At 46.3% G+C, this 12,916-nt stretch overlaps 1 protein-coding gene across 1 annotated transcript; it reads left to right on the top strand.

Annotated features, from left to right (window-relative positions):
* The first annotated feature begins 4,944 nt into the window (after positions 1–4,944).
* Positions 4,945–12,537, top strand: CIMIP1 (ciliary microtubule inner protein 1). The gene is made up of 4 exons (XM_061571994.1): positions 4,945–5,215; positions 8,038–8,119; positions 10,614–10,736; positions 11,133–12,537. The coding sequence occupies exons 1-4, from the start codon at positions 4,974–4,976 to the stop codon at positions 11,292–11,294; spliced, it is 609 nt and encodes a 202-aa protein (XP_061427978.1). The 5' UTR covers positions 4,945–4,973; the 3' UTR covers positions 11,295–12,537.
* The last annotated feature ends 379 nt before the right edge of the window (positions 12,538–12,916 follow it).

The following is a 12,916-nucleotide window of genomic DNA, read 5'->3' as shown; positions in this document are numbered from 1 at the left end:
AAACATGATAAAATAAAATCATTCTCACGACGTTTCGGCCACAACGCAAGCAGCCGTCCTCAGGTGGAGAACAGGTCTGTCGGGAAGACAGAGTCTGAATGACACACCCCAGGTTTGGAGCGACTATTTAAGCTGGGATGTCATTCAGACGCTGTCTTCCCGACAGACCTGTTCTCCCCCTGAGGACGGCTGCTTGCGTTGTGGCCGAAACGTCGTGAGAATTATTTTATTTTATCATGTTTTAATTTTATTATTTTATTATTTCCATTCTACGTGACTTTACCTAAAGAACCAAGAAGATGAATCCCTGCAGTCACGAAAGAAGCTTTAAATCGAAATTTAAGGGAACTTTGGTTCGTCATCTGTGAACTAACGGGCGAGAATCGCGAGCGGCCAGCGTCGGCTTCGCATCTTCGGTGTGTGTCACAGTCGAGCGGAAGAGCAGTTGTCGCGGTGCGGGAAGTCAACGGCGATTGACCCCAGGAGACGCATGATTTTGAACATTGCACTTCCCACCACGGGGGGGGGAGGGGGGGGGAGATGATCGTCGATTGTAATGAGTCAACCCGTGATCGGTGCGGCAGAGAGGGGGAAGAGAAACCCCCGTCACTTGTTGGCGCACGGGGTGTTCGTGAAATGTGTCAACGTGGAGGCACCTGTGCCGTTCCACCGCCGGATGAAGGCCTTCGCGTGAGCCGCGTCGGTCATGGGTAGGGGTGGCCACCTCTGAGTTACATACAATTGGGACATATCATGGGGGGGGGCGGGAGGGAGATAACATATCACATTATTGGAGGAGGGGTAGGGGAGTGAGCAGAACTACATATACGCAACTGGGACCTTTAATGGCCCGAAAAGATGACGATTGTGGCAAGCAAGCAAGCAAGGGCAAAGGGTGGCAACCCTCGTCATGGGCTTGTTGGATCCACGTGCTCGGCCACGCCGGTTGGTGGCGAGCGACGAAGGAAGCCCCCCCCCCCCTCCTCTTGTGTCGGTGAGGCCGTCACTCGCTCGTCCGACGTTCGCACTGGCCAGGACAGAGGCTCGCGCAGTCGAAGTGTTTCTGCCCCTCGTGCTAACCGCTGCTTCCACCGCTCCCCCCTCCTGTGCCTTGTGCAGGGTTGGTTCAAAAGTCAGGAGACGCATGGTTGTAATATTTATTTTAGGGTCATTGGATTTATGTTTAACAAATGTTGAGGCTGACCGCCATTAGCATTAGTGCGTACATGAATATGAATGTCGGGCTTTTAAAAAAAAAAAAATCTACGTGTAATCTCTATACATTGAATAGAAATGTAAGTGTTTTAATGGCAGTGTTAAAATAAATGAAATAACCCTATATATCTTGACTTTTTGACCACCCTGTATAACTGCACCAAAGTCAAAGTGGGGCTTTCGTTCGAGATATTGGTGGGAGAGGAATTGAGTTTACCTGTCCCCCGATTGTCCTGTTGTTGGTTACGCCAAGACGAACACCTTGATTGCTACGCACTGCGCTGGGATCAGAGGAGAGGGTGAGTGGAGGGTGAAGATGAGTGAAGAGAAGGGCAAAGGGCTGAATAAATATGCGAGTTGGAGGGTGGCAACGCAAGGAAATCTCATGAAACGTTTTCCCACGGATCATCTTGTGATCAGGAAACGTACGCGTTCGACAATCGAAACAGCGGCCCCGCACGAAACAAACCCTGCAATTTTCCCCAATTCCCATCAGTCGTTGCATTTAAATCGCGTAACGTGCTGCGCACAAGAAGTTCTACGGTGAAAGGGGAGGTGGGTCTGGCGTGTGGAGCCGGAGATGGAGCGCGGTGGTTATTTCTCGTCCCGGGGCGACGCTGGATGTTTGCTGGGATGCGAGGTTGGGGCGCCGCGTTCGAGCTAAAGCCTCATGACGTATTGCGCCGGTGGAGAAATTCATACAGACTCACAACCTCTGACCTCCTCCCCCTCCCCGGCGCGAGACGACGATGACGACGTCTTGTTAATAATTAAAATCCCAATTCATCATAAGTCAGCCACTGGCACGCTTGATGCTTGACTTTGTTAATTCAGATTCAACCTTTTGTCAGTAGTGCTGCATCAGCCGATATGTCTTGTTCGCCAAATGGAACTAAATCGACAGCCGAAAGTGCGTAAGATAAATGGCGAGTGTTGGCGAGTTCTTTTCTTATTTATTCGATCACTCTATTGCACAGCTCACAAGACTGTTTACTGACATTCTCTAACCTTTATGCCTTCACTGTTGAAACTCGAGAACACCTCAGTGTTCTCTCTCTCTCTCTACAATCTGTCACATTGCAACGACGGGCGCAGAGGAGCGCTTTAACGGCACCAAGACATATACTTTGGGCATCGGCACACGGACGAGCAGTAAAGTATTTCTGTTGACTTTCGCAACTAAAATATTGAGACGCTGACTTCTTTTACGACCAACGCTGTGGAATTTATGACATCGCTACATCATGCTGCCCGGCACGGCGATCTGGCGCGGGGTGTTTCCCCGTGAGTGATGGAAGCCGAGATTTGAGCTCAGGTCTTCATCCTCACTTCACTGAACAGTTTGATTGGATTTTACCCCCAAGCCGATCCAATCTTAACCCTTCCAACGACGTCCAGCGACCAATTTACGGCCGCGGTAAAATGTCCACTTAAAACGCGTGCCATTCAAATGATTCATTCGGGGACGTAAATTCACTTTTTCGCACCATTAGTTCATTTCTTCCCCCCCCCCCCCCCCCACTTCGGAGGTAGACAGCAGCTCCGCTTGATTTCCACAAATGGTGGCAGCCTCGGCACGGGAGAACGAGTGAACATGTAAAATAGAAAATATTGTCTGTCGTTGAGTGTGCCGGGTATTGGAAGTGACAGGGTTATCCAGCATACATCTTATTTCCAAAGGTCAGCTGTAGCCTCCACAGCCACACTTCAGAAGATGGTTTGAAAGGTGTGCAGTCTTCTGTGCCATGTTTGCGGGGCGTTATATAAAGTTTTAACCCTGTGATGGCGATATTCCCCGTGTACAGGCGGAATGCGCAGTTTAAGACGCCGTATAAGGCGTGAAATACTGCCGGCTGTACGCACAATCCCGACCAACCACAAATGGTGCAGCGGTGTCATTGTTGTTGTGTGCCGGCATGTCTGTATTTCACGTCGCCTGTGGTGTATGTTTTATTTTTAAGGAGGCGTTTATTGACGAGTTGTTTTGTTGCTTGTGCACCACTTCCAACGTGGCACCGTCACCAAATAATGTGTTTAATGTAATATAAGATAGGGATGAGTTTAGAATTTAAAACGTTTCGAATTTTTTTAAATTGACAATTTATACATTTTTTTCCGATTCTTTTTAGATCACTACCATTCCGTTCCCATGTAAAATGTCTTCGTTGTAACAAAAGTTACGTCACCTGATGCCACGTGACACCGCCTTTGGAGGAAAAATGTGACTTCCAGTGTTGGTATCAATCCTAAATAACCAAAACATTTGAATCATCCAAAATGTCGCATCTAATCCTAAGTTTTCTATATTGTTTTTCAGATGAATTATAAAATATGTGGCACACACCTAATCGCGATGTATAAATTGTATGTTGTAGTGGTGCCACAAAAGTAATCGGGCTGCGTGATGATCCTCGCAACTTGAGTTTAATTCCCGGAGAGGGCTAACATCGGTGGCAAATGAAATCTTAACTGCTCCTTAGCCTCCACTTGCTTTCCTTTCATCACTAATCCACACTGATCAGCATAGCGGTGAAGTATTGCCAAGCAACGGCTCTTGATACAGCTGGGGAAGCCTTCAGCCGGGGCTGTAAAAAGTAGAAATGGGTGCTGTTTATCGTAAGATTTAAGGAACGTTTTTCACATCAGGAGTAACTTTGATATTGAAACTCCAGCCTCATCAAGAATGTTGTGTTAGTTACAAACGCGAGTTGATGTCCCAAATGAAAAGCCAAAGAAAACGAGCGAGAGCAAAGGAGCGTTATATAGGGCCCCATCGTGACAGCCTCAGACCAGTCATGCGGACACTTTATTTTCCAACTCTGTGGTCAGAAACAAAGCGATTATTGAACACCCTCCGCTCTACGGTGCGCACTGTGGAAGACGCAGGACATTGATTGGCAAGAGCTCTTGATGTCTCAGGTGACAGCATTCCCAACGTCGGCTCGGTAATTCACCGCGAGTTTGTACAGTACGATGCAATGTCATCTCGGCCACCCGGTTAATTTAGGCAGTCGATTGCTCTAACGATTATCGGTTTGATTCCTCGACCGATCGGACGGGGGAGTTCGTGGGGAGGTAATTGGTATCATCAGCCGTGCAATGCTGAGCTTGACTTTTAGGGGGGTTTCCCACCTTCTGGAAGCAGGATTTGTTGTGATCGAGTAATCGATCACAACAAAGTAGTCGATGACGATGTTTTGATGGTATATCGAAGAATCCATTCCAGCTCGAAACGCAATCGTTGCGACCCGCATCTCAGTAAAAACGCTGCGCTGTCCAAAGATCCCACGAGTGGGTGAGAAAACTCTTTCACCAAACCATCCGCTTGCAGCATTAGCGTCGGCAACTTTTTTGTTGCGAAATATGAATCATTCCGCGAATACGAACGCGACCGTGGCCTGCTGCGTCGTTAGCCTCACGTGCTGCGTGTTTTCACCCCACACCGCATCATGTTCACTTGTCAGCGAATAATTGCGCGTAAAAAAACACACAGTTAGGGGTCAAAATGTCCTGCAAACACTCCCCGTCTCCCTCATGTCCACACCATGCGCTCATTGATGAAGGGGCATTGTTATTATTCAACACTGCCAAAAAGCTCCGGCTGCCAGGTTTGCGCCAGCTCTGTTCCTTTCATCGTCGGTGTAAAAGAGAAAAAAAGTGCCCCCAAATAGGCCCTCTTCTCTAGAACCAAAGTGCGTCTCCAGACACGTGTACGGACATGCAGTTGCCAGGGGTGGAAAGGGTTCCTTGACATCTTAATGACACCGCGTGTCGCGTGCGGGCGAGCGAGCGAGTGGCCGTGTGTTTCGAAGCGCGCGGGAGGACGCGGGCAATTCCTGCGAACGTCGCGTTGCTACGCCGCCGTCGTGGGGCCGCGTCCCGAAACGACGGACACCATCGCCACGCCGCTTGCACTCAAAGCGGCACCCATGGCCGCAAAAGTGGACGACGTTGGTCGATTTGAACCGCGACGCGACTTCGTTGCACAGGACGAGATATGGTAGGCACCATCTTTCTTTGTTCGGGTTTTTTTTTGTTACTTCTCATTGATATGTGTAGACATTTGGACTGAAGGCAGAAAGGGGAACGCGTGCATGTGCAGGTTTTGACGACATGATGCAAACTGTTAAGAAGAAAGGTAAGTGGTTGCAAGGTGGATAACCGCATCGCAATTTCGTGAGAGGTGGCTAAGGGATGCTTTCATTCAGCAGTGGATTAACCATGGCTACTGATGAAGAAGAGGGCTTGGGGAAGGCCCGTTGCTTACGAGGGATAATGACTGATCGTCAAGAATAATGATGGAGTGGCAGCCAAGGAATTGAACGTGTCTGAGAGGAGATGGAACAATAGAATCATCTCTTGTGCAGATGCTTAGGCTAATTATTATATTGCAGAATCGGTTTTCTGGATGCCTCCATCCAGCAGTAGCTTGACCATGGCTGTTGCTGATGATGATAATGGCGTGCGTAATATTATATATTTTTTTAACTTCAAGAAGTGTGCTCTCATGTAATATTACACTGATCTCTTGAAAAAAAAGTATAAATCCCCAGTGGGTTTAGTCTGATAGTAGAGTATAAGAAATGTCATGCCTGTTTTTAAATGTCATCTTAAATGACAAGGGCATTTAAAGATAGCAGCTGAACAAACCCACATCCCTTTTCAGTCCCAACCCATCAGCCTCTTTATATTTCATTACGCTTGCAAATTAATAATAAATATATGCGCAGCAGCGAGATCGGTTCATGTGCAGGCACCGGATGAATGAAATACATCGCAGGATCGAGAGAGATGGTGATAGCTTGCGGAGGCCTTCATCCAGCAGTGGATTGACCATGTGGCTGATGATGACTATGATGTGCAGTGAGATAATTGTTATAAGAATATGTTTAACCCTTTCTGTCACTAAAACAGTTGTGTTAAGATGTTAAAACACCGAGCTGAAACCTTTTGCAACTAATCATGTCTGCATTAACCACATATACTTGCGGTGAACATGCAAAAAAAACATGCTCTGATAGTATATGATGCAGCTTTCTTTAGAGCCTAGTCTCAAACAGTGTTAGACCAGAGGATATCATTGTTACCGTGTACAAAATCGCCAGTGCGTATGATAAATTGTGCAACTCGTTTTCAGCCCGCAGTAACGGTTCGAGCCTCTGCATATTTTGCCTTTGACGCCGTCAATTAATGGAGCAATTTAAAACATTTAGCGAAAATTGCATGCCCAATAAACGACGTCTCCTTAATGCCTCAGCTATCTTAATAAGCAAGGCAACTTTCTATGTAGGTTGCCATTAAAAACACGTATAAAAAATAAATTAACCTTGATCTTACATTTTTAAGGGAACAAGGTAAAAACTATAAAACTAACCACCCACAGCCACCGCCCACTCCTGAGAACACAGCTCCCGGAGTTTAAGGGCCTTTATTGCTTCGGTCTTAAAACACGAGTCACAAAAATAGTTTTCGGCTAAAACTACAGCCCGAGAATATTCTTGGTTCTTTCGGTAAAGTCACGTAGAAGGGAAATAATAAAATAATATAAATAAAATATTATAAAATTACCACGAAGCTTCAGCCACAACGCAAGCAGCCGTCCTCAGGTGAAGAACAGAGCAGGTCGGAAATACAGCATAGTTTTCGTCAAGACGGCATCCTTTAGAACATAGTTTTCCCAAAGCTCTGTTCTTCACCTGAGGACGGCTGCTTGCGTTGTGGCCAAAACGTCGTGAGAATTGTATTATGTTTTCTTTTACTTATTTTATTATTTCCCTTCTACGTGACTTTACCGAAAGAACCAAGAATATGAATCCCTGCAGTCACGAAAGCTTTAAATCGAAATTTAGCCCGAGAGTACATTGCTTGTTCATATCACTGCTGGCAGAAGTTCCTTAAAATTGCAGGCTTCTCTGGAGAGACCTATCTAGAGGGAACCTGGTCTACTCTTCGACACTGACCAGATGTGATGGAAGAGGTGAAAGTACCCACACTTGGAACCTCATTTGACAGTAGAAAAATATGATAATTGATTTTTTACCCTTTTATCTGGCAACAAAACTGACACCTTGTTTGCATAGACCACAATACCTGCAGTCGTAATGCAAACAAATAACATAACTCTGATAATGTATGCACCGTCCTTGAAGTTGATTGGCCCACACCCGAGACAGCTTTCCTTAGAGCCTAGTCTCACATGGTGTTGGACCAGATGACGCCAAAAGGCGCACAACTCAAAGACAATGCACCATCAGAATATGAGAGCTCGTTGTAAATGCTTACCCCGAGCTCTCAAGGACAGTGCATACATTATCAGAGTTATATTTTTTGTTTGCATTACGACTGCAGGTATTGTGGTCTATGCAAACATGACTCCTTGTAAAAAAGGTGTCAGTTTTGTTTGCCAGATAAAAGGGTAAAAAAACAATTATCACTCTAACCCTACTTGAGCCCGACCCCGCAAAATACTGCTGGGCGAACAGAGGTAAGGGCGATTTTGCGAAACCTTCACCGTTGTTTCAACTGGCGCGTCGCGACATCGAATGGCACAGGCCGATCTCTGTTGCAGGCCCAGTGTGCCCGAGCGTTACACCGCGACAGCATTTACAGCTTTTTCGGCTAAAGGCTGCAATTTAACACCCCATGTGAGAAGAGTGTACGACCACTCACTGCTCTAGCACTCTGAAAAACAACACCCGAATGTGCGTGGCGGTCCGTTTACCGTGCGCCTCCACGCCGAATAATTTTTTGCTAGATTCTTGTGGCATTTCTCAATCTCTTTGTTATTTTCTTTTTAAACCCGACTCTCTCCTTCAATTTCAGGAAACGTCACGTTCATGCTGAAGTGGAAGCGGCAAAGAGGTGGCCGAAGACGTGGGGCTTTCTGACTGCCTCTCCGCAGGAGGTTTGTGAATTGCTTGCTAAGTGAAATTTACAAGCTATTTCACACGTTAAATTATAGGGGACTTTTTGCTCACAAGTGCCCATTTGTGATGCAATTTCCCCCAAATTATTTCAATTTCTGGAACATTACCTCAACCAAAAATTTGAGCCAATACATTTTTATGCAATTACCATATCTTGTTTCCTGGCCGAGTTCATTTGATCTCGGTGTGTGAATTATTTTACAGTTCCACACCCAAGGCAAGATTAAGATAAAAGACATTTAAATACAAAACACACGAGGGCTCTGTGATTCAAACAACTATCAAAAAATGTCACCGTAGCACAGATGAAAGCTTTCATAAAAACGTGCGAGGGGTCTGGAACCATGCGCACGTGGGGCTCGATGTACCGCGTATCGTTGCAATTCTCTGTATTTCATGGGCCATTAATGATGAAATATCGGCTTTATTAATATTTAATGTAAAAAAATAACATTGAAATTAGAATCGCATAAACAGGATTTCATGCATTTTAATTTTGACGATTCATCAACTCGTGAGTCTTCGCTGTATGTTTGAGTTTTCGCGTTTTCTTTGTCGTGTTGCGATGAAGCTTGCGTGAATTTGGCATGTGGGCTGTCAAATTACGGTGAAGACAAACGCAATTCGTAATTTAATTACGTATATTTTTATGCTCAAATTTGGCTAAGCCGAGTTGACTTGGGGATTGTTTACAACTCGCAGCAGGGTAAATGTGAGGGCGGTTGGTTACTGTAGGGTGCGACAGAAGTTCAACATACACGCAGTAGTCTGACCTCACAAATCACCTGCCTGCAGTGGTGGTCATCATCGCAAGACTCCCTTTCGGGAGAGCCCTGGCAAGTTTTCGCAGGTACATTTTCAGCATTTGGATTATTTTAGCCAATACCATTTGTATTGCGTGTATGGCGGGGGGAGGGGTTAGCTAAAGGAGGGAAATAAAACAAAACCTGGAAGAAATCCAGGTGGAACAGTGGGAGAACGTACATACTCCACACAGAAAGGCACCCACGTCGGAAATCAAACTCAGGTCCTCATTGCTGTGATGGCACAAGTCAAACTATCGTGTCACCTTGTCACGAGCATTATTCCAGAATGTGAATGATCTGAAAATCTGCAATAAAAAGTTCAGAAATTGTCCTTAGGAAATCCACTCATTGGCTGAGAGCGACCTCGTGACTCCATGAGACCAGTGACAAGGTGGTGGGGGTAGTGGCCACGATGACATTGAGAGCGACCTTTGACACAGAGCAAAAGCTGACCAGTACAGGCTCACCATAGACTCGAACTATGCGGCTTTACCCATTTTTTGATGTTTCTACCGAGGTTCAGTCGAATTCAACAACACGAACGCCGCTGTCCATTTGTACTTATACGTGTTGAACTTATTTCACACCGTACGTAGCCAACCGTGCTAAATCGGAGGTGCGGGCTAAAGGGCAGCACACTAAACACAAAAGCGGTTCTAAAGAAATGAGTTCACAATCTAGATTCAAAAGCGCATAGCGCCCAGCGGCTTCCTAATATCCACTGTGGCGCAGGTGCGCTGCGATTGACATTTTTGCTTAAATCTCTAAACAATTTTTTTTATTTAAACAGGTCAGTCCCACTGAGCTAAACAGTTATTTTTCAAAGGCGACCTGGCCACATATTATAGCTCAAAGCACGTGGCTTATCACGTGGAAATTTATAGCAGCCAAATCATCTCAACTAGAACCGGGGAGGGGGGAGGGGAGGGTGGCCGGGCGACCTAGCGCCGGTGATCTCCTTCCCGAGACCGCGGCGCGCGTTCCGTGATGGTCGTGGGTGACACGGAGCTGTGACCGGCTGTTCAGCGGCAGCCTTCTTCGCTTGCTGGTCCGGGAGCGCGACGTGCGGTCGCTTTGCGAATATAAACGCGGGGACCGCGAGAGCCGTCGCGTCGAGCGGCGGTAGTGGCGGCGGCGATAAAGGGAGCCACGATGCATGCGCAGCCAAGACTCAATTCCCGTGACTTTTTATATTTATTTATTTGGTGTATCCCGCTGAGCTATTAGCTCTCTCTCTTTCAGAGGCAATTCTGGCCACACGTGACGGCTCATTGAAGTGGCTTGTATCGCATGTGGGAATTTATAATAGCCAAATAATCTACAAGGCATGTTTCGGGATAGAACCCACGACCTTATGCATGCCAGGCTAGGCAGATAACATATTCTCGTTTAATTGTAAATGTTTCTATTAGAAAACGTGATGCATGTGCAATCCACCAATGAGCGTTCTGACCAACTTTATACCTCCCATGTCATGCGTGTCAGATGAACGTATTAAAAATACATAAAATGCAAAATATAATAATCCCATTGTGACACTTTTTCATGCGAATCAAATGAGATTCGTAAATAGTTCGCTGTATGGCCTTATCAATAATTCAATTTCGAATGCCCTATTAACCTCAACCAGTGTTATTCTTAATGTGCTTTTCGTGTGTCGCCGCAGCTGCTTAAATATGAAATCCTCCGTGTGGAGAGTAAGTCGAGAGATGAAATTCCAGGTGACGACCATGCGACTCCTGCCACTCCATCCAAATCAGCAGAGCAGCAGCGGCAGCAGCAACGGGAGGTACGACTGCTCGAACTCTTCCCCTTGTTGCGGAGAAAGTAACAAGCCAAAGTAATTTCTTTCAGAAAATTAGCATCGTATGACGGCGGGATGTCTTTGTCTATCGATAAGACAAGTTTGGCGGCCGTGTTGGGCACCGCTCCCCCTTGCCCCCCCCCCCCCCAAACTCCCACCTCCTCCTTTCGCTCCCCGCGTATCTTCCCTTCCACCCCCCGGCAGCACCAGCCCCCCCCCCCACCTGGCTGTCCCCCCAAACCCTCCCTCGGGGTTAATGGCCCCGGATGGATGATGGGCCGACTCATCCCTCAACTAGGATTTCAACTCATCCCTTGTTGTCACCTCGTCGTTGTTGTTGTTGTCGTTGTCGTTGTTGTTGTTGACGTCTCGCCATGCAAGGTGGTGGACGCCGCCCCCGTGGGTCTACCACGCACCTCGCAGGGAGTCATCGGCTGGCAGTTGGATGGGCCAGGGCCGCCCCTCGACCACTACGGCCCCCGCGCCCGCGGGAAACGCGACCTCTGCAAGATGCTCAAGTGGCCGCGGGAGGGCTTCGATTAGCCACGTGCACGCGGGCAAGTGGCTCGCACGAGGCCAACGCATGTCGAGCAAAAGCTGAGCCGCCCCGAGTATCAGAATATTTATTTATCCCGGGGGAATCCGATGAGCTAAAGCACTCTTTTTCACAGATGTCCAGTAGTCCAGTAGTTTTCACAAATCCGAATAAACACAAGTAACTAAATAACAGAAACAAGGCAATTCATCTAACCAGTGTCTGTCTTAACTGCAGCTCTGTTCACTTATTTCACTAAAGCTCTATTTTGTTGTCTCTATTTCTTGTTGTTGGAAGGGCGACTGGCCTCCAACTGCCCAGTAGCGGCGTTCTTCATGAGCTTCCTCTAAAGATTTCCCAGTGGCACACGCATCAAGCTTCCTGTACTGGTGGTCAGGGTGCTGGGGTAAATCGGACGCGTGCCTCTTATCAACCAACATTCAGTTAAAGCTGAGTTGTTTTTATTGTCTATAATCGATAATAATCGTTCGACGAATCGATTAGTGAGAAAAGTAATAGATTACTGGGGAAGCTCGTTATATAATCGAAGCAAATGCCCATCCATAGCGCCGGCTTCTTCTCTTCACGATTATCAGCAGAGAGGTGTAGCCAACTGAATAGACCCTGGGAGAATTAATCAATCTTATCAGCTAACCTCTTCATAAAGATGTGTTAAGTACGAAGTGAATGTTTTTATTTGAGTGTCTTATTGCCCTCATCTGCTATGCAAAATCTGTGGAGGAACATTTTTGAGATTTTTTGACAATATTATTGCAGTGCAGCGTGCATTTTGAGATTTCAATACAGATTCATGAATTAGCTATCGTGTCACTTTGCAACTCGTTCGTGTTTTTCCTTGGGTTATTTTCCCTTTCGGAGGTGTAACGATGCATTGTCGGCTCATACATTAACATTGGTCCTGCGCTTACAATAAACGATGGATTGCAGGTGTACAAATTCATCTTTGTATTCGTATATGTGATACAGCGTGGGCTCACATGAGTCCTGTGGCAGCGAGACGCCGTTACATTTACTTTCTTGTGAGAAAGAATTTGTTCTCAACTGAAACTGCGATTACAGATGATGACAATTTATCGAATTGCCGCGGTGAAGAGGGTAGCGGTGTGGTGAAGCGTTACAACTCGACCTTAACATGCTCATGGAAATGGTACGTTTGGCAATTGTGGATATCAAGAATGTGGATGCCACCTTTGCAAATGATCTCATATCTTCTTCTTGGTTCTTTCGGTAAAGTCACGTAGAAGGGAAATAATAAAATAATAAAAATAAAACATAAAATACAATTCTCACGACGTTTCGGCCACAACGCAAGCAGCCGTCCTCAGGTGAAGAACAGGTCTGTCGGAAAGACCTACTGCAAATAACAGGTCTGTCGGAAAGACATGTTCTTCACCTGAGGACGGCTGCTTGCGTTGTGGCCGAAACGTCGTGAGAATTATATTTTATAATGTTTTATTTTTATTATTTAATTATTTCCCTTCTGCGTGACTTTACCGAAAGAACCAAGAAGATGAATCCCTGCAGTCACGAAAGCTTTAAATCGAAAAGTTGTATTTGTTGTTGTTCAGCAAATCATTTAATGGTGGACTTCTCTGTGGACCACTGCTGA

Source organism: Lethenteron reissneri, chromosome 49, assembly GCF_015708825.2.
Source record: "Lethenteron reissneri isolate LAM-NWPU_2019-01 chromosome 49, ASM1570882v1, whole genome shotgun sequence".
Lineage (NCBI taxonomy): Eukaryota > Metazoa > Chordata > Hyperoartia > Petromyzontiformes > Petromyzontidae > Lethenteron > Lethenteron reissneri.
Note: the sequence above shows the minus strand (reverse complement) of the source record. Positions and strands in the feature narration are given on the sequence as shown.

Coding starts and splice junctions, on each gene's coding strand:
- CIMIP1 (XM_061571994.1), top strand. CDS start 4,974: ATGACACCGCGTGTCGCGTGCGGGCGAGCGAGCGAGTGGCCGTGTGTT. Junction 5,216..8,037: donor GTTGCACAGGACGAGATATG/GTAGGCACCATC, acceptor CTTCAATTTCAG/GAAACGTCACGTTCATGCTG. Junction 8,120..10,613: donor TGACTGCCTCTCCGCAGGAG/GTTTGTGAATTG, acceptor GTGTCGCCGCAG/CTGCTTAAATATGAAATCCT.